The sequence below is a fragment of the Macaca thibetana genome, chromosome 7 (genome assembly GCF_024542745.1).
Source record: "Macaca thibetana thibetana isolate TM-01 chromosome 7, ASM2454274v1, whole genome shotgun sequence".
Lineage (NCBI taxonomy): Eukaryota > Metazoa > Chordata > Mammalia > Primates > Cercopithecidae > Macaca > Macaca thibetana.
In genome coordinates, this window is record NC_065584.1 from 153,915,110 (window position 1) to 153,937,723 (window position 22,614).

General features: G+C 38.7%; 1 protein-coding gene across 3 annotated transcripts in view; it reads left to right on the forward strand.

Moving 5' to 3' along the window:
* GLCE (glucuronic acid epimerase) overlaps positions 1-18,134 on the forward strand; it is a 121,801-nt gene extending 103,667 nt beyond the window's left edge. For 2 of the 3 annotated variants that reach the window (XM_050796317.1, XM_050796318.1), the window contains exons 3-5: positions 320-918; positions 6,180-6,425; positions 14,121-18,134. In XM_050796317.1, coding sequence (XP_050652274.1) covers positions 333-918; positions 6,180-6,425; positions 14,121-15,145 — 1,857 coding nt within the window. In that variant the 5' untranslated portion in view covers positions 320-332 and the 3' untranslated portion in view covers positions 15,146-18,134. Of the gene's footprint in view, positions 1-319; positions 919-5,843; positions 5,931-6,179; positions 6,426-14,120 lie in introns of those variants that run through there. The other variant, XM_050796320.1, reaches the window with a different exon arrangement.
* Positions 18,135-22,614: the final 4,480 nt, after the last annotated feature.

A 22,614-nucleotide genomic window follows, 5' to 3' on the forward strand; every position in this document is an offset into this window, starting at 1 on the left:
CCTAGGGGGCATTGTGAAAAATTACTGAGATATCAAGGGAGCCACAAACTAAGAAAGTTTGAACATCTCTGCTTTAGAAGCTTATGCTATTCTAAGGATTTAGAAGCATAGCTATTCTAAGGATTTCACCAAAAGGAGGAAACACCTCTTACCTTTTTTTTGTGCTGAAAAGTTTCAGTTTGCAATTTTAAATCTGATCCAAAATGGTCCTAATACAGTTGTTTCAACATTTAAAAAAAAAAAAAAGCAAAGACAACTTTATCCTTTGAAATGCTGGTAGTACATCTTTGCATGATTTTTTTTCTTCTTGCCTCCATAGGTATGGTCTGAATATGCGTTGCTTGGCAGCTCGGGTCAACTATAAGACTTTGATTATTATCTGCGCACTCTTCACTTTGGTCACAGTACTTTTGTGGAATAAGTGTTCCAGTGACAAAGCAATCCAGTTTCCACGGCGTTTGAGTAGTGGCTTCAGAGTGGATGGATTAGAAAAAAGAGCAGCAGCATCTGAGAGTAACAACTATATGAACCACGTGGCCAAACAACAGTCTGAGGAAGCATTCCCTCAGGAACAGCAGAAAGCTCCCCCTGTTGTTGGGGGCTTCAATAGCAATGTGGGAAGTAAGGTGTTAGGGCTCAAATATGAAGAAATTGACTGTCTCATAAATGATGAACACACAATTAAAGGGAGACGAGAGGGGAACGAAGTCTTTCTTCCATTCACTTGGGTTGAGAAATATTTTGATGTTTATGGAAAGGTGGTTCAGTATGATGGCTATGATCGGTTTGAATTCTCTCATAGCTATTCCAAAGTCTATGCACAGAGAGCCCCCTATCACCCCGATGGTGTGTTTATGTCTTTTGAAGGCTACAATGTGGAAGTCCGAGACAGAGTCAAGTGCATAAGTGGGGTTGAAGGTTGGTATCTGTCTGCTTCACTTGCATTTTTCAAGCATGACTGTGTTGAAGAATAAGAAAATGTTGTTAATTATACATCAAGTACGTAGCTTACTATCAAAAGACCTTTCATCACTCTAATTTAGCAGGGAGGAACAGGTTAAGTCTGAACCTAGGGCAGCTTTCTAGATACTATGACTTAAGGGCTGCCGTAAGACCATACCTGGGCAAATAGAATTATTTTATTAACCTAACTCTGAATCTAAAATTCTCACCAGTAAGGTAAAGGCACTGCTTCTCCAGAATTTTGCATTAAAATATATAGCTAGAATCCTATGAGAGATGGGAAAAGGAAACCATCCGGTGGACCCATCAATATACCAGTGCAGTCTGGTTACCTAATTAATCAAGTGTCATCTCTGGAAGGAGGTTTCAAATCTTCAGAACAAGACAATATGTAGATGCTTTTTCTCTGGACTTACACTGAACTCCTAGTCTATTACATACTGTTTTTCATTGTCTTTAAAACCTGGGGCAGTAAGAGTTCCTTGTGGATACAATTAATATGCTTTGGAATTTGCTTTTCAAACCAGAAACCCAAATTGAATTTGACTTTAAAGTATATCACTTTAAAGTATATCACAACAGAGGAAAGGGCTTAATATGTTTTGAGATTTCTTGGTTTGGGATTTACTTTCCTCATTTTGTTATAAAGTGATTTTAAGATCTTAATATTTTAAAATCTGTATTGAAATAAGCTTTTAACTAAACTTAATATATATTTTTTTGCTCTGAAAAGAAGTTTGTGCTCACTTGGTGACCATGTGGATGTTTTCGGACTCCTACAGACCAAAGGATTATAGCCCACCCATGTCTGTGAAGTTAATGGTGTGTTTATTCATCAAGTTGGAAATTGGAATTTACATATCTGATGCAGGAGTTTTTTCCTTTGTTTTTACTACTTATATAATTTTTTATAATATCTTTTTCTCTTCTTTTGAGACAGCATCTCACTCTGTCACCCAGGCCTGGAGTGTAGTGACACTGTCATGGCTCACTGCAGTCTCGATCTCCCAGGCTCCACCATGCCCAGCTAATTCTTTTTAATTTATTTTTTGTAAAGACAGTGTCTCACTGTGTTGTCCAGGCTTATCTCAAATTCCTGGACTCAAGCAGTCCTCCCGCCTTAGGCTCCCAAAGTGCTGGAATTACAGACATGAGGCACCGTGCCTGGCCAATATCCTTACCAAATGTTTAGAAGAGAGAAGCGACCAGATTCACCTACATTTTTACCACCTCAATATAATTATTATTATTTTTGTATTTTCTCTGGAGGGCTTTGTACTTAGACATGTATTTTAGCATAATCATAATGACATTTACTATACAGTGATTCAGGACAGTAATAGAGATTTCAAAGATATTCAGAGTCAAACCTTTTTTTCCGGCAATTTTTTAAACGCATAAAATTAATAGATGCCTAAATTCTAAAATAAAAAAGTAAAAAGTACCCATGACCACCATTAATATTTTGACTTTTTCCCCCAATCTTTTTGTTGTTGTAGAAATATATCTTTTATTTTATTTTATTTTGTTTTTAACTTTTAAGTTCAGGGGCACATGTGCAGCTTTGTTATATAGGTAACCCCATGTCATGGAGATTTGTTTTACAGATTATTTTGTCACCTAGGTATTAAGCCTAGAACCCATCAGTTATTTTTCTGATCCTCACCCACCACCTACCCTCCACCCTCCAGTAGGCCCCAGTGTGTGTTGTTCCCCTCTATGTGTCCATGTGCTTTCATCATTTAGCTCCCACTTAGAAGTGAGAACCACACAGTATTTAGTTTTCTGTTCCTGCATTGGTTTGCTAAGGATAATGGCCCCTAGCTCCGTCCATATTTCTACAAAGAACGTGATTTCTTTCTTTTTATGGCTGCATACTAGAAATGCATCTTTTAAAAAAATTCAGATCATACTGTATGGTCAGTTTTTATTCTGGTATTTTCTACTTAACATGACTATTTCCTCTCACTGAATATTTATTGAACATTTTAATAACTAGTATTTGTAGTCAAGACATGCCATGATATATGTAATGTATGAGACCCTGCTCTTTAGTTGTACACTTAGGTCATTCCCAGGTTTTTTATGGTTCTTTTTTTTTTGAGATGGAGTCTCGGTCTGTTGCCCAGGCTGGAATGCAGTGGCGCGATCTCGGCTCACTGCAAGCTCCGCCTCCTGGGTTCACGCCGTTCTCCTGCCTCAGCCTCCCAAGTAGCTGGGACTACAGGCGCCTGCTACCATGCTGAGCTAATTTTTTGTATTTTTAGTAGAGACAGGATTTCACCGTGTTAGCCAGGATGGTCTTGATCTCCTGACCTCGTGATCCGCCTGCCTCGGCCTCCCAAAGTGCTGGGATTACAGGCATGAGCCACCACGCCCGGCCCTTATGTTTTTTAATTAATGTTTTATTTTTAATTTTTGTGGGTACATAGTAGGTGTATGTATTTATGGGGTATATTAGATATTTTTATATAGGCATGCAATGTATAATAATAATCACATCAAGGTTAATGGCATATCCATCACCTCAAACATTTATCCTTTATTTGTGTTACAAACAATCCAGTAATATTCTTTTAGTTATTTGTAAATGTATAATAAATTAAGATCGAGTGAATGAAATCTGGTATTTGGTAGCACAAAGGGTAAACTACATTTCCATTTCTTTGCTATTATAAATGTTGCAGATTTTCATTGTTAATTTTTATTTGCTATTTTAATTTTATTCTCATTGTAGTGTATTCCTATTCTGAGAATATAATTAACTGCAATGTCAAATAACCTGCCAAACCTTTGTACTCTTTTGCCAGCCGTTTTCCAGAAAGGTGGAACTTGCTCCTACTTCCAGTAGCAGAGTATGAGGGTGTCATTTTCACCCAACTCTTGCCATCATGGAACATTGTTTTTCTGTCTGTTGGTTACAAAGGGATATTATAATTTTCTCTCTTTAACAACTAGTGAGGTCAGATATCTTTTTCTTATACTTTTTGCCATATTTTCATGTTCTTTACCCCTTTTTCTCATGTGGTAAGTGGAGTTTTTAAAAAATGTATTTGTGTGAACTTATGTAGTAAGGGTAGCAATACTCATATATATGTTAAAGATATTTCTTCAATTTGGTTGTCTTTTCATTTTACATATGATTTGTTGGTTTTAGAAGTTTTTAGTTCCATTTATTGAACTTATGGGTTTTTTTTGGATCTTTGTGCCTCTTCGTTTTATGCTTAGAAAGGCACTTGCCATACCACATTATGATCAGCTTTTCACTTTTAATTTCTCTGACAGTTTTATGGTTTCACTTTTTTACATTTAACTTCTTTAGTTCTGCTAAATTGATTTATATTTTGGCAAATGGTACAAAGTCACAGCCTAATTTTAAACGTTTTTCCCCAATATGTATTGAATCATCTCTTTTCCCACTGATTTTGATGGAATATTCGTCATTACACTAAATTTAGGAGTACTAGAATGAGTTTCTGGGCTGCTGTTTGGTTTCATTGATCAGTCTCAGTTCTTGTGCTAGTTGCACATTATTGTAGTCACCAGTCATCTTTAATGAGGTTGTATAAACTACCTTTTATTTTAATTACAGAGAGGATCCCCCTCTTGGAGGAAAGATACAAATGTTAAAAAGCTTATCTGTAGCCTACCTAATTCCATAAACATTGTTTTGAATATACAACAAAACACTTAAAATTCTGTAGATTCCCAGTCTCTGCTGTGCTCATCAGACTCTTATTAATTTTAGAACTACAGATAGTAGTTTATCTCTCAATACATACGTGATTCAGCAATACAATATTATATAAATGTAGGATTTGTAGCTCCTATGTAAGAAATTACTAAGATATGGCCAGGCGCAGTGGCTCAAGCCTGTAATCCCAGCACTTTGGTAGGCCGAAGCAGGCGGATCACGAGGTCAGGAGATCGAGACCATCCTGGCTAACACAGTGAAACCCCGTCTGCACTAAAAAATACAAAAAACTAGCCGGGCGAGGTGGTGGGCGCCTGTAGTCGCAGCTACTCGGGAGGCTGAGGCAGGAGAGTGGCGTAAACCTGGGAGGCGGAGCTTGCAGTGAGCTGAGATCTGGCCACTGCACTCCAGCCTGGGCGACAGAGCGAGACTCCGTCTCAAAAAAAAAAAAAAGAAAAAAAAAGAAATTACTAAGATAAACACTAATACCAAACATTTAAAAGTTGTGCTTAGAACTTTACAAAAGGTAATCCATTAATGAATTATTTCAAGAATCTGTGGTGAAATATACAAACGAAATTCGTGTTTTAAAAAACACTTCTTAAGAATTACATTTTAATAGGAAAGATATGAAAAAGAATTTCAAGCTGTTTATATTTTAAATTGCCAAGTCACAGCTGGCTTTTTTTTTTTTTTTTTTTTTTTTTTTTTTTTTTGAGACAGAGTCTTGCTCCATCATCCAGGCTGGAGTGCAGTGGTGCCACTTTGGCTCACTGCAACCCCTGAGTCCTGGGTTCAAGCGATTCTCCTGTCTCAGCCTCCCAAGTAGCTGGGATTACAGGCACCCGCCACCACTCCCAGCTAACTTTTTGTATTTTAGTAGAGATGGGGTTTCACCGTGTTGCCCAAGCTGGTCTCAAACTCCTGAGCTCAGGCAATCCACCCATCTCAGCCTCCCAAAGTGCTAGGATTACAGGCGTGAGCTACCGTGCCCAGCCACAACTGGCTTTTTAAGCAAATACATTAACCATCAGATGACATACCTAATTAGTAGACCACACTTTGACATTGGAGGGAAAGATGAGTATGTAGTAACTTGATAAGTATAAATGTTTAAGAAAATTTCAGGATTAATATTGAAAATAGAACTGTGGTGACATTAACTATATGCATCTAAATTGTGCAGAATTCGAATGTATGAAACAGGATTATGAAACGTGACATCTATAGCCATGAGCAAGAGTAACACACATAAAAAACCAGTCCTTAAAAGGTAATTTGTAGCATTGCACTATTTGTTAACAAATAATGAATGAGAGTGAAAAAATACTTAATTTTTGTTTTTCACATCTGGTTAATTTGGTACTAGATCTGGTCAGTATGAGAGCAGTATTATGAGGAAGCCCACAACTTCCTGATAATCCTGTAAGATTCCCCAGAAGTAAATCAGTGAGGAGTGGTATTAGGAATAGGCTTGTAAATGTCTTGATATGATTATTCATTTTGTTTCTCTATTTTATAGGTGTGCCATTATCTACACAATGGGGACCTCAAGGCTATTTCTATCCAATCCAGATTGCACAGTATGGGTTAAGTCATTACAGCAAGAATCTAACTGAGAAACCTCCTCACATAGAGGTATATGAAACAGCAGAAGACAGAGACAAAAACAACAAGCCTAATGACTGGACTGTGCCAAAGGGCTGCTTTATGGCTAATGTGGCTGATAAGTCTAGATTCACCAATGTCAAACAGTTTATTGCACCAGGTAAGTTATGTGTTATATGTGCCTGCTAATTTTATGTTGGTTTATGGGACCCTGATATTCCCTTAAAATTTTAATATGGTTTAAAAAACACATAAGCAGACCCTTTATGTTACATATATAAAGCAACAAATGGTGTCACCCCAGTGAAATCTCTAAAAAAGATAGAGCTAAAAAGTCAAGGTTATAAAAAGGAATATTTACTATGTAAAGAGCCAAGCCATAGATTGAATGGTAAGGTCCGGGTTACTGCACAATGTATACCTGCCTCCAGGGGTCTATATCCAATAGGAAAGAAGTTCCTCCATTTAGTATTTCAGTACAGTATAGTTTAATTTTTAAACTTTTGCAGTAAATAGGATGGTTTTAAGGAGATAGCCATCCTTTCCTTTGCCTACCCTTTGCCAATAGCTTTTAATTTTTTCAGGATAATATAGCATTACCAAAGAGGCCTGTTTCCCATATTGGAATTTGTTAATGTAGTAGATTATCTCAAACTTCATGTAAAGCCATTTTCATTAATAAAATAATTTACAAAATCAAATTAACTTTATGCAGCATTTCCCCTTTTACTAAGACAGTCTCATTAATTAGAATCTAATGCATTTTCCTGCACTAATCAATATCAATGAGAATTAATGAGTCCATTACTTAAGAAGACAATGAAATAATTTTAGTTAGCACCTCAGGCTAATTCTCTATGGGGGAATGTTGTCAAGTACAGAACTTATTCCACCCTCCCACCAATCTTGTTGTTGGTAAATGAAAAGAGAGGAAAGGTTATAAGACCTCTTCTGTATTCTCTTCTTCTTCTTCATTGATGACTGTGTAATTTATAGACACTGAAAGCCACAATACAAACCTAATCATTCTAGATAGCCTTAAGTAATGAATTTATGAGTACTGAATGCAGTGCAAATAATAGATGACCTTTAATTTTTGTTCTGTGACTAGAACTCCTTTTTTCCCATGGCACTCTGTGATATTCTGGTACACAAAGCATCTTTGCTTATTGTAAACAGCAGGTTTGGCTGAATGAGAAAGTACAACTGAATGTTTAAGAATATTTAGGTTGTGATACCTAAGAGGTTATTGCAACAGGAAATGATTAGACTATGCAAAAGAACTTTTGGGTGCACTCAAGAAACTTATTTTTGCACCAGTTAATAATGGTTGTCTGGATTAGGGTGGAATCAGCAGCCCTCACTTTGATCTCCTTGAGTGTTTAGAAGGTTTTCTAGGACAGTCTTTTGAACTCTGTCCTGTTTAGAGCAACAGATTTCATTGTGCACTTTTGGGTGCTCTGAGTAATACAAAAGATAGGTTCCCACATCTTAAGTGAGGGATCTTCACCTTAGCCCCTCATTCTGTAGCCAGTAGCTGGAGATAAAACTACTTCCTAAGATGATTTTAAGCATATAAAGGAGAGAACTCTGTCTCTAACAGCCAGTCTGTGAGTGGGACACAGCTATTCTAAGTTGGAACTCCCTGTTGGTGGAAGCGTGCTAGCTGGGAATGGAATTCTGTGTGTGCATGTACAGGTTGAGTATCCCTTATCTGAAATGCTTGGGACTAGAAGTGTTTCAGATTTTGGAATATTTACATATACATAAATATCCTGGGGATGGGACTGAAGTCTAAACACAAAATTCTTTTATATTTCATATGCTATACACATAGCCTGAGGGTAACTTCTTATAATATTTTTAATAATATATGCCACCCATCATGAGGGAAGATGTGGAATTTTCCACTTGTGGCATCATGTTAGCATTCAAAAAGTTTTGGATTTTGGAGCATTTCAGATTTCGGAGTTTTGAACTAAGGATGCTGCACCTCCAGTTGCATACTATAAGAGTATGAGAGAAGGCCGGGCGCGGTGGCTCACGCCTGTAATCCCAGCACTTTGGGAGGCCGAGGCGGGCGGATCACAAGGTCAGGAGATCGAGACCACGGTGAAACCCCGTCTCTACTAAAAATACAAAAAATTAGCCGGGCGCGGTTGTGGGTGCCTGTAGTCCCAGCTACTCGGGAGGCTGAGGCAGGAGAATGGCGTGAACCCGGGAGGCGGAGCTTGCAGTGAGCCGAGATCGCGCCACTGCACTCCAGCCTGGGCTGGGCCACAGAGCGAGACTCCGTCTCAAAAAAAAAAAAAAAAAAAAAAAAAAAAGGGTATGAGAGAAGGTGAGTTGGAGATACGTGGGAGTTACTGCTCAGAACAGAGTGGAGGAAGGGAATCAAAGAGGTGAGACTATTTTATTGAAGCATAGGTATGAGAAAGGAGAGTTTTTAGAGGATATAGACCTCATGGGAGATAAATTCAGAGAATCACCATTAAGAGGAAATTGGAACTTGTACATAAAAGCATTTTGCATAAAAGCAAATATAAAAGAATTTGGCCGGGCGCGGTGGCTCAAGCCTGTAATCCTAGCACTTTGGGAGGCCGAGACGGGTGGATCACGAGGTCAGGAGATCGAGACCATCCTGGCTAACACAGTGAAACCCCGTCTCTACTAAAAAATACAAAAAAAAGCCGGGCGAGGTGGCGGGCGCCTGTAGTCCCAGCTACTCGGGAGGCTGAGGCAGGAGAATGGCATAAACCCGGGAGGCGGAGCTTGCAGTGAGCTGAGATCCGGCCACTGCACTCCAGCCTGGGCGACAGAGCGAGACTCCGTCTCCCAAAAAAAAAAAAAAAAAAAAATATATATATATATATAAAAAAAGAATTTTGTGTTTAGACTTCAGTCCCATCCCCAGGATATTTATGTATATGTAAATATTCCAAAATCTGAAACACTTCTAGTCCCATAAAAGCATAGGCCCAAGTGAGGTGAGATCCTGGAGGACCACAAGCTGAATGCTGTTGGCCTTTTTTTTTTCTCTTTCTTGGCCTTGAATTTTTTTTCTGAAAGGGGATAAAATCAAATATGGGTAAAGAGTCATATAATAGGTTCTGCAGCATATTTTTGTTGTTTATTTGCTTATTTGTTGAGTAATGTTTTCCTTTTTCTAATTTTAAAATTGAATGAATTGAAACTTTAGGCCTGTCCTACTCTATCAAATTAAATTAGCTTTCCCTTTCCTCAAGCACACTTTTCATTTGATTTCCATGACCTCACTTTCTCCTATCTCTGTAGCCATTCTTGCTCAGGCTTCTTGGGAGCTTCTCTTCTTCTGCCTGATTCTTCTTTCTCTCGGTGTTTCTCAAGATTTTGAGTAGGGCCTCTGCTCATGCTACATAGTAAATCTGTTGATTAAATGAATGGATTGATAACAGTTTTTGTTGGATATGAAACAGTGATTTAAAGGCTCTTCTTTTTTTCCCCAGCTTTATTGAGGTATAACTGGCAAACGTATACAATGTGATGCCTTGATATACACAGATATTGTGAAATGATTACCATAATTAAATTAGTTAACACATCCATCACCTCATAGTTACCTTTCTTTGTATGGTGGTGGTGGTGGTGAGAACATTTAAGAGATATTTTAGCACATTTCAGGCATACAGTACAGTAAACTGTAGTCACCATGCTGTACATTAGACCCCTAGAACTTATTCGTCTCATATCTGAAGTTTGTACCCTTTGATCAACATCTCCCCATTTTTCCCACCCCCCAGCCCAACAACCACCATTCTACTTTCCTGTGAGTTCATTTGTTTGGGGGTCCACATATAAGTGAGATCATACAGTATCTTTCTCTGACTTGTCACACGTAGCATAATGCCTTCAGGGTTCATCTATGTGGTCACAAATGGCAGGATTTCCTTCTTTGTTATGGCTAATATTCTATTCTATATGTATGTGTGTGTATGCACACACACACATATGCACCATGTTTTCTTTGTTTATCCATACTAGACACTTAGGTTGCTCCCATGCCTTGGCTATTGTGAATAATGCTGCAAAGAACACAGGAGTACAGATATCTCTCTTTTTGAGATAATTGATTTCATTTCCTTGGAGTATATACCAGGAAGTGGGATTGATGGATCATTGGTAGTTCTATTTTTGATTTTTTGAGGAACCTCCATTCTGTTTCCTAATGACTATGCCAATTTACTTTCCCACCCAAAGTGCACAAGGGTTCCCCTTTCTCCACATCGTCACCAGTACTTCTTATCTCTTCCCTTTTTGATGATAGTCATCCCAACAGGTGTAAGGTGATGATATATCATTGTGGTTTTTGCTTTGCATTTATTTCCTTGGTGATTAATGATGTTGAGCACCTTTTTATATACCTTTTGGCCACTCATATATCTTCTTTGAAAAAGTGCCTATTCAGATCATTTGCTTATTTTTTAATCAGATTTTTTTTTTTTTGCTATTTATATAAGTTCCTGATAGATTTTGGATATTAGCCTTTTATAAGATATATGCTTGTACCTATTCTCTCCTGTTCTATAGGTTGCTTTTCATTTTGTTGATTGTTTCCCTTGCTGTGCAAAAGCTTTTCAGTTTGATGTCGTCCCACTTGTTTGCTTGTGCCCCTTTTGCTTGTACATTTGATGTCAAATCTAAACAATCATTGCTAAGACCAATGTCAAAAGTATTCTTAAATGTTGATCATCCTTTATTGCCTAAAGTGCATGTATATGTGTCACATATACCAAAAATAAACAGTTACGGTAACTCCTGGGAATAACTGGTCAGGAGAGGATGGGTCATGGGCTTCAAACAATAAAAAAACAAAACTTTCTATTAGATTTGAAGGAGGAATCTTCAGATAGCCTAGTACTTCCAGTAGAGCTCAGAACCTTACCTGGTACATTGCCAAACTGGTGGCCACCATCCCATTTGCTCCCATTCAGATCCTCCTGAATGATGCCAGGAGGTTATTTAACCTCCTCTGTGTATCTATAAAATGGGAATTAAACGATTTGTAAGATTGTTGTGAAGATTATAATTGTTGGTTGGTTAATTTGAGGATTGTGACTTCTGTCACTTCTCCTGGATGACTCAGTAACCCCCTCTGCTGGTGTTACAGTCTTCGGGAAATTAATACATTGGCTTTTTAAAAGATTACATCCCTTGACATTGTTCATTACTGAGTTCTTTGGACTGGTTTGTCATATGAAGACATAAGGTGACTGATTAAACCATGTCATTTCATTACATTTGTGTAAATAAAATTGAAATTCTGGGAGGAAATGGGTACTTTTTCAGCTTCTGAAATTCTGGGAGGAAATGGGTACTCTTTTCAGCTTCTGAAATTCTGGGAGGAAATGGGTACTCTTCCAGCTTCCTCACACTTGGACTTCTAAAGATGGGTCATTGTTATCCACTTTGGCCAGAATAGATGTCATAGTTAATAATCCCATCTGATGAGAATGAAAAAATAAGTAGCACTCAAGATAGTCTGCTCCACTGAATATAATTTAATCTTGAGTGGTTCATAAGTCAATTCAGAATCCTACAATGTTTCAGGGACGTTGTCCTGAACTTCAGATCCCATTTTACTATAGATGCAGAAAAATGCTAGTTAAGAGAGAGAGTACATGTTGACATTTTGCCAGATAAAATGGATTTTTTACTGTATTAGAAGTTTACTTCTGACATCATTTTTTCTGTTAAGTTACTCAGAGCATTGTTTGATGCATAAGTCTATGAGGATGTTCTCGTTCTTGATACAACTTTCAGAATTGTCTGTTCCATCCAATGAAGTAATTAAGAGCCTTGGGCCAAATATAACCATACTGCTAGAGTCCAGTGTTACAAGAGTTAAATGATCAATTCAACATACTGATGCCCTCCAAGTATACACTATCATCAGTTCACATTTATTTTTCCCTTTTTCTTTTTTTTTTAAGAGACAGAGTCTTGTTCTGTCACCCAGAATGAGAGTGGTGTGATCATAGCTCACTTCAGCCTCAAACTCCTGGGCTCAAGCAATCCTCCCACCTTAGCCTCCCAAGTACCTAGGACTACAGACACATGCCACTGCACTTGGCTATTTTATTGTATTTTTTGTAGAGTTAGGGTCTTGCTTTCTTGGCCAGACTGGTCTCAAGCTCCTCACTTCAAGCAGTCCTTCTGCCTTGGCCTCCCAAACTGCTGAGTGTGACCAGTTGTGCCCAGCCCAGTTTACATTTCTGATCTTTGCTCCTGGTGACACACTAAAGATTTTTTCAAGGATTTTGCAAAGCAGAGATCTGCTTCTATGGCTGTGTCTAAGAGAAGCTTTCTATTGAATATTCTTATAAGAATACCATCTCCAATATCATTTGTCTTTTTCACAGTCTGAACCTGAGTCCAGGAAACCTGGATTCTAGTCACTGCTCTACCACTAATTAGCTTTTGGCATTGGGCAAACCATTTAACCTTGCAAAGTCTACATATCTTCACCTCTAAAATGGAGATGTAATATAATTCCTGCCCTACCAGCTTCAGAAGATTAGGTATCAAATGAGATAATACATGTGAATGCATTTTGGACATTTAAGCTGTGGAAAACTCAAGATATTAAGATTTTCCTTAATATTTTTAAATTTGTACTACATATATTTTTGTTGTTCTTATTCTTGCTGCTGCTGCTGCTGCTATTTTAATATGCTCAGTTTCTTGGTAGATCTAGATCAGCAGTATTCAAAAAGTCATCTTTCTGGGAATTAACCATCATTAATAACTATAAATATTCAAGAGAAATTTGCTCTTTAATAATTTGTCAGATAAAACAGCTTTAACTATTTTTTTAGCCTCTGAAGCCAGTGGCTTTGGAATAATAACCATCATTTATTACTATATTCTACTCCATTGTCTTTTTAAAAATCCTCACAATTACCCTGCAAAGTAATATTATCTCTATTTAACATGTGAAGAAACTGAGGCTCAAAGAAACTGCATCTTGCCAGACTTCTCAAAGCTAGTGGTTGAACAAAAATTCAAATCTGAGGTTTTTAAACTCCAAAGTCTGTGCTTTACCCTGCCCACTCCACCATTCTCTCACTTTTTGTTGTATACGTGAGCCCATTGCTTAATTTCCAGAAATTTTGTTAGCACTTCTAGCAAGTATGTGAAAGCAAATCTATCATTTTCGAAATCAAATTAATAATGTGTTGTGGAGCGAGACCAGGCAACCCGGGTTCAAGTCTTGTACCTTGGGCAAGTTACTTCCTTGTGTCTCAGCTCCTCATCCATAAAGTAGGAACAGTAATAGCACCTACCCTTGTAATTGTTCAGGGGATTAAATGAGTAAATAGATGTAAAGCCCTTAGAACATAGTAAGTACATATTAAATGCTAAATAATTTAAAATTCATGTATAATAACCATTTCTTCTAGCTTCTTTCTTGCAATATTATGTGCTGAGCCAGCTTTTGGCTTTTTCTTTTTTTCCTGTTTGCAGAATAGGTATACTAGAATAGTCATTGATTTTACTGATCAGCTAGTATTAGATTTAGAAAAGGCAGTTTTGATCTACAGTACCTTAGCCATTTACTCTTAATCCTCTACTATAAACTAGACAGGGCAAAAGGTAAGAGCTTTGATCTGATGCTCACAAGCTATCATGAACTCACCAATTCTTTCATTTGTTTTTGGTTAATTTAGTAAAAAATAAAATTACAAATGATCTGATACTGAAAATATTTAAGGGTTAATTTTGTGTGGTCAGGGTTTTCAAGGATGAATTGCAATTTGATTTCAAATACAAAAGTGCTTTTCTTCTAACCAGTCTGTTGGTATATTCTCCCCTGCAGAAACCAGTGAAGGTGTATCCTTGCAACTGGGAAACATGAAAGATTTTATTATTTCATTCGACCTCAAGTTCTTGACAAATGGAAGCGTGTCCGTGGTTCTAGAGACCACAGAAAAGAATCAGCTCTTCACTATACATTATGTCTCAAATGCTCAGCTAATTGCTTTTAAAGAAAGAGATATATACTATGGCATTGGGCCCAGAACTTCATGGAGCACAGTTACCAGGGACCTGGTCACTGACCTCAGGAAAGGAGTGGGTCTTTCAAACACAAAAGCTGTCAAGCCAACCAAAATAATGCCCAAGAAGGTGGTTAGGTTGATTGCAAAAGGTAAGGGATTCCTCGACAACATTACCATCTCTACCACAGCCCACATGGCTGCATTTTTTGCTGCTAGTGATTGGCTAGTAAGGAACCAGGATGAGAAAGGTGGCTGGCCAATTATGGTGACCCGTAAGTTAGGGGAAGGGTTCAAGTCTTTAGAGCCAGGATGGTATTCTGCCATGGCGCAAGGGCAAGCCATTTCTACATTAGTCAGGGCCTATCTGTTAACAAAAGACCATATATTCCTCAATTCAGCTTTAAGGGCAACAGCCCCTTATAAGTTTCTGTCTGAGCAGCATGGAGTTAAAGCTGTGTTTATGAATAAACATGACTGGTATGAAGAATATCCAACCACACCTAGCTCTTTTGTTTTAAATGGCTTTATGTATTCTTTAATTGGGCTGTATGACTTAAAAGAAACTGCAGGGGAAAAACTCGGAAAAGAAGCAAGGTCCTTGTATGAGCGTGGCATGGAATCTCTTAAAGCCATGCTGCCCTTGTATGACACTGGCTCAGGAACCATCTATGACCTCCGTCACTTCATGCTTGGCATCGCTCCTAACCTGGCTCGCTGGGACTATCATACCACCCACATCAATCAGTTGCAGCTACTCAGTACCATTGATGAGTCCCCGATCTTCAAAGAATTTGTCAAGAGGTGGAAAAGCTACCTTAAAGGCAGCAGGGCAAAGCACAACTAGAGCTCACAACCAAAATTATACTTCAGCCTCTGCTGTACACAGAAACTACAGGCTCTGTCTCAGGAGAGCATAGGCACATTTTAAAAGGTTATGTACTAGGTTTTTGTGGATTCTATCAAAGTGATAAGTGATCCTTAAAACCAGCCTTCTAAAATAATTGCATTCCATGGGTTGGGTATTTAGACATGTAGGTGGCATTTAGAACACAATGTTTAATCAATGGGCTGAACAAAGATGTTTCACTTTGCCTTGCCCATCACCCTATACAGTTTCGCAGATAGTCTAGTCACTCTTTGTGAGAAAGATAATGGTAAGTAGTTGCTACTGGCCAACTGTCTAGCACTTACCTGAAAACTTAGTATGGAGCTCTTTTAAAATGTGATTATTTATATTTATGTTGAAAGCAGACTTTAAAAAAATAATGTGCTGTAATACAGTAAATATGTACTTGTAGCCTGGATAGCAGACTGTGTTCAACTTTTTAAAAAGATGTTTCATTTCTATAGATTAATTTCTTGGGAGCAAATGAGTATTTGTTGCATTTGTTCAATTTGTTGTATATGGTGAATATTTAATTATGGTTTTCTTGAAATGTGTAAATTAAAAACACAACCAGTGTTCAGGCTTCACAGTTATATAATGTAAGCACAACTAAAATGAAACCTGTTGACTGCACAAGAAATTACAAAAATGTTTCTGTTTTGAAACTTGATCTACAATCAGTAAAAGTTTGATAATCAGTGTATCCCTCCCCAACCCCCATTGGGACAGTTTCTTTTTGTCACTATCTAGAATTTTGTATTTTATTTCAGACTATACCTTGGAGTTTTGTATATTTTGAGAGAGATATTTTTGGGACATTATTTCGGAAACTTATTACAAATCTAAATTTGGAAAGGAGCTAGTAGCTTTAAGGCCACCACCATATTTTATTTTTTTAGGATTTTTCCCCCTTTAAATAAAAATATTAGATCAAATACTACATACAAGAATCATAGCAAAGTTTTTTTTTTTCCTACCAAGATCATTCTTGATCATCAGCTTCCCAAACTAGTGAGTCTGTGCATCATTGGTTTTTTTTTTATTTAATTTTAAGTTATTCTAGCTATTAGATAGAAGAGATGTTACTGCATTTATGTGTAATCAGATCTTTATTTAGGTATATATATTCTCCTATACCGCACATAAATAGATTTCAGAGCCCCCATACAATGGGCAGTGTCTGCTATAGGGCTTCAGGCATTAAATAAAACCGAGGGATGTTGATTTTGCTGTGACAGTACACTAAATCAATAGTATATCTTATACAGTTTGAAAATATGATACCCTACACTTTCAGGGGACCGAGTCTGACAAACACAATGCATTTATCTGTGACCTGTATCAAGTGCACATTTAGGAGCCAGGTAGGTTACCTGCTTACACACTATATTTTAATTGAATTCAAACTACCAAGCACTACTTAGAAACTGGAAAACATATATATATATATATATGTTAGCATCAAAGAGGGCAGAAGCAAAGAAGATACAGATCTACACTGAAGACATTAAACTGACCATAGAAAAGTAAGCTTGAACTCCCAATTGATGTGACCACACTCTTCTTAATTTTGCTCACAATAAAAACACTTTTGAGTTATTAGGCTTACCCCTAGCTTTTGATCTTTGCATTTCATATATGTTAGATGTCTCAGCAAGAATATCTGGTCTCCCCTAATTTTTATTCCCAGTGCCGATGTGCAAAATAAACTTTCTCCAATCTGGGAACCTTTCTTACTTCCCCATATTTGTTATTATTAAGAATGGTTCATACGTCTGCTTTGTTTGCATACTGGTCTTCAGATTATGAGACTCGATGATAACAGTATGGTACTGCTTCTGTGACAAATACCGTGCCTTAACAATGTGGCTGTCCTTTTCCACTGAAGAAGGAAAGACTTTTTGATCTAGAAATAGCGTTGTGATTTCCTTGCTGTTGGTTTTACACTGCCTTCCACATTGCAACAGCAACTCGATTTGTCTTGTGATGCCAGAATTTGCTAAGAGGAGGAGTTGAGCCTATAGCAGCATTGTCAGTACAGACCAGTGGTTCTCAAACTTTAAAATGCCTCAGCATCACTTGGGAGCTTATTGAAATGCAGATCCCAGAGTCAGTAAATCTGCCTGTGAAGTCTGATAGTCTGCATTTGTAATGAGCATTCAGGTGATTCTGACGCAGGGGAGCTGGGGGCATACAGGGAGGAACACTGCCCTACACTATCCATTGCATTTTTGCCTCTAAAGAGCTATAGAATTTTCTAGGGTTTTAAATTATGTAAAATGTTTACTTATTCTGAGCTTAGAATGGGGAGGGTATTTTTAAATTTTATTATTTTGTTTCTTTAAATTTTTCTTTGCTTTAAGATTATAGGTATTAGGTTTGTTTTTGTTTTGTTCTGTTTTGTTTTTGTTTTTCCACTTATCTTGAGTTCACTTTGATGTTACATCTATTGCTACTTCATTTGTAAAACCAGCCAAAAGTTTCTGGATGAAGGTCAAGTTTGACCTTTTAGGAGTTACTGTACATAAAAGCTTCATCCAAGAACCATCCAGTGCACAGAAGCAAATGCAAAAATGACACAAGCACAACTCTCCAGACGTGGCTCCTTTTCCTTTCTCAGTGCAGACTCTCACTGAAAGCTGCTATTTTCATCCTCCTTGTGGTTGCTTTTCTTGTTTCTCTTCCACTGTACATGTGGGTTATATACCATGTGTTAAATATGCAATAATGTGTTTACAGGATGCCCTTCTGAAGGGTAGTCCTTTGTAAAGCTGTACAGACTTTGCAGTTTAAGCACAATGTGCACATGTTAGTTTTATATACAGCAAAACTTGATTTTTTGCAGATGGAAAGGTATTTTGTTTCTATACAAAGTAAATGGATTGTTTGTGCTTAATGTAAAGCCGCTTTATAAAATTGTAAAATAAAGTTTTTATCTTAAAAAGAATATACCTGGATATTTCTCTTGCTTCTCAAATTATTCTAAGGTTACTTGAGCCCAGCAAGCAGATTTCTGACCATTTCCTGTTCAACCCGTGACCAGAAGTCAAGACAACAAATGTAGTTCATCAAAGGCATACCAAGCCCTGTCAGACAATGTGTGGGAACAAATAGTATACATGGGCTTTAATCCTAAGGAGCCTTAGCCTACAAGGGGGAACACAGTGTATACTAAACACTTTAAGAAAAATAAAATGCTAAATTGTGTGCTCAGGGAAGGTGTTAGGGAAGAGACAGAGCCTAAACTGGTGTTCCAGGGGTGGAGTCCAGGTGGAAGACGAGGAGAGAGTAACCTGAGCAAAAACAGGTGCCCATGCCAGGTGAGAGGATGGCCTTTCCCACGCTCATTCAGACTGGGTAACCATTTTTTATTTAGATTTATGTGAGAGTTTGTCCCTCACATATTTTCTTTACTTGCTTCTTCAGAGCGATTAGCATTATTTAATGTTTACCTCCTTCTCAGAGAATAATGATTTAACCTCCCAAACAGAGAAAACCAGAGACCAGAGTCTGGCTTCATGTTATGTTTCATTGCACAGTATTTTTTGGATTATGAACATTCTGCACCATTTATATAATGGAATTACAATTGATCACCAATCAACTTTTTCCAGCTGATGGGTGCACAGATTTTGACAGGCTACTAATCAACATTCTTGGCAGCTTTTCCTTCTCCACCGTCTTCAGTTGAGAAATGGCCATAAGGTTGCAAGCAGTGTTGGGCTGAATGAGCTCTCCAGCTGCTCTTGCTTTGATTTTGCTGCTTGTAGCCAAACTGTTAATATTTTGGCTGTTCTGCCTTAGCACACTGAGCATCTCATGTTCATCTCCCCATTGCCCTTGAGAGGGGGTGGGCCCTCCATACTCCAGAGAACTTACTTGGTAGTCTGATGAGTGCTCCTTCCCTTCATAGCCACAGGCTCTGGCGGCCACTGTGTGCCTTGTGACCCTGCCTCCTCTGGCATGACTTAGATGAGGGGCTCATCCCCCTCACTCTAGCTGGCTGGCCAATCAGTCTTTTCGCCAGGAATTCAAAATGGGATGGATTAAAAAACTAAAGCAGATACACAGTGAAAAGCAGAGTTGAAAAAACAGAATCTTGACAATGCTCCAGGCCCTGGATCCAATGCCCTTCTGAGGCCAGCTGTATGCCTCTCAGGTTCCGCGAGATACTACTGTATCCTTAAGATAAATTCTTACGTTTGCTGAAGTTGGCTGGATTTAGTTTCTGTTACTTGCAACAGATGAGCCCTAATTAATAACATGTCTCCATTATAGAGGAAAATACAGTGTAAATTCTGCATTTTCCTCCAATCTGGACCCTATTGTATTAGCTTGCTAGAGCTGCTGTAATGAATACCACAGACTGGGTGGCTTACACCAGAAATGTATTCTTCTCACAATTCTGGAGGCTTGAAGTCCAAGATTAAGATGTTGGTAGGGCCGGGCGCGGTGGCTCACGCCTGTAATCCCAGCACTTTGGGAGGCCGAGGCAGGCGGATCACGAGGTCAGGAGATCGAGACCATTCTGGCTAACACGGTGAAACCCCGTCTCTACTAAAAATACAAAAAACTAGCCGGGCGTGGTGGCAGCGCCTGTAGTCCCAGCTACTCGGGAGGCTGAGGCAGGAGAATGGCGTGAACCCGGGAGGCGGAGCTTGCAGTGAGCTGAGATCGCGCCACTGCACTCCAGCCTGGGCGACAGAGCGAGACTCCGTCTCAAAAAAAAAAAAAAAAAAAAAAAAAGATGTTGGTAGGTTTGGTTTCTTCCAACACCTCTTACATGTCTTTCAGATGGTGCCTTATTGCTGTGTCTCAAGGTTGTCTCTCCAACTGTGTTCTCTGTGTCTGGGGCCCACTCATGACCTCATTTTACCTTAATTACTTCTTTAAAGGCCTGTCTGTAAATACAGTCACATTCTGAGGTGCCGGGGAGTTAGGACTTAACGTGTGAGTGGTGAGGGGGACACAAGTCAGTCAGTAACAGCCACTCAAAGTGTTGCCATTTAATTTGATGATGATCATTGAAGGACAAAACCCAAATCTCAAGGGGACATTAGTTGGGCAGAAATCTAGACTTGGGACTCAGAATACAGAGCTCCCTGGCTCAGCCATTAGAGCATCAAGAATTTACTCAGGCCAGGTGTGGTGGCTCACACTTGTAATCCCAGCACTTTGGGAGGCTGAAGTGGGCGGATCACCTGAGGTCAGGAGTTCAAGACCAGCCTGGGCAACATGGTGAAACCCCATCTCTACTAAAAATACAAAACAATCAGGTGTGTGGTGGTGCATGCCTATAATCCCAGCTACTCAGGAGGGTGAGCCAGGAGAATCGCTTGAACCCTGGAGGGAGAGGTTGCAATGAGCTGAGATCATGCCACTGCACTCCAGCCTGGGTGACAGAGTGAGACTCCGTCTCGATAAAAAAAGAATTTACTCTTTGACCCCATAGACTTCAGTTGCCTCATGGAACAATCCAGTAAATAGAGAACTCTACTCTCAAAGTTTGTAATAAACTAACAAAAGGTAACTACTAAATATAAGCAGTGGTAAAAACAACATAAACTTCTAGATTTTTCTTCTTCTTACCTGTATGCTATTTTCATTATCTCATTCCAAATGCAGAATTCTGGGGTACTGGGGTAGGGGTGGGGAAGTATGCATGCAGAGTATATAAAAGTGCAAGTAGTGGTGAGATTTTGTTTAATGATAATTTTTTAATCCCAAGTCTGCATTATTGTAACTTACAAATAGTCAACAATATAGGGATAAAATATTGATTTTCATTATACCAGCTCATTAAGGATGTCAAACTGAAAATGGATGTGAATGTAAATGTTGTATTGGTGATGAATTTGAATGTTTGCTGCTCAATTTCTGGTGAAAAGAGATACATTTACCATCTGGTAAGAATGATTGATAACTTGCATGCGTATGCTGCATTTCCTGAATGTTAAGTAGCAGCAACACTGTGTAATTTTGCTAATCCTTTTCTAGGAGGATTTCACAAAATGACAGTACTGCAAAGCAAGCCATCAAAGAGCAGTAGTAAAGAGAACAGCAAAAGGGGCAGAAAAAAAGTCCTGTGAAGGACCAGAAATAGAGCAGTGGACTGGTATTAAATACTCAGTTTAGATAAGATATTCTTAAGCAACACAAAGCTCATTGCATCTTAAGCTTAACGTCAGAAGAGCTGGTGTCTCCCTGGGATTTTGCCCTGTTCTGTCAGCACCTAGTGAAATCACTGAGATAAGAATGGCTGCTCCATTTCAGTTCAGAAAATCTGGTAAAGAGAGTTCATCTCTTTGGGGACTAGAGCAGGAAGTAAATCTCTGAAGTGGGGTGAGGAAGAGGTCTTGTTTTTAAGCAAACACATAGCAAAGATGCATGATCTTAATTTAATGCCTGTTATTCTGTCATCTTTCCTTTTTAACACCAGCGAAGTTAAATCTCTGCAATTCAATTGAATACAGTGGGAGGCCCCAAACAGATTCCCAAATCCTATCCTATATGGCAAGATAGTCTTAGGGAAAGTGTCTGTCTATCTTCTCAGCTACTGCAGGCAACAGAGAGAGGCACTCTCTCCATCTGGAAATATCCATCAGAAGAAATTACCCGCGCAGCTTCTTGTGAGCTTGTAGTAGGTTTTAGTGTCTGGGTACAGGAAACCATGATCCTGGGTTAGTGATTCTTGCTAACGAGTATTTAGGAATAGGAAGAGGAAACAGGCACTATTACAGGTGCTCCTCAAACTAACTCTCATTAATTGCTCACCATGACTCTGGAAGACCAACTCCTGGTAGGTGAGAAAAGGAAACACTGCTGCCTAGTGTTCCATTATTGGAACGCTAAGCATGTGGGAGTTATTTATATCCTACTGCTCAAGGTCATCGCCAAGGTCCGGTTTTTCATTCATGCAAAAATTCAAAAAATTGTAACCTCTGGCATAAATGGGTTAAGGAGCTTGCTGAAGCTCATGCAGTTATTTTCACTACGTATTTATTGAACACCTTCCTACTAATTGTGCTACCTGCCAAAAGCAAAGATGAGACCTGTTCCTATCACGAGTCATAACTAGTCAACATAAAGAACCGAGTCCACAGCTGACTGGCCTGGAGTGCTCTTCTCTGGGGTTAAGCTTTGGATGGCCTTTCCTTTCCAAAATCACAGGCAGAGCAGTGGGGCCAACACGAAGAGCCAGAGTGTCCGATCTCCTGCAGTGGGTCGGGTTCTTGCTAGAAGACTCCACGGGTGTTCTTTCTAATCCTTTTGACAGCCTTGGGAGGAAGTATGTGAACTTCACAGATGGAAAAACAAACTCAGAGAAGTTAACAACTTGCCAGAAACCATTTAGTTATTTGACAAACAAGGTCTCAAGCCCAGGTGTGTCTGACTCCAAATTCCAAGTTCTGACCCATCGTCCCCAA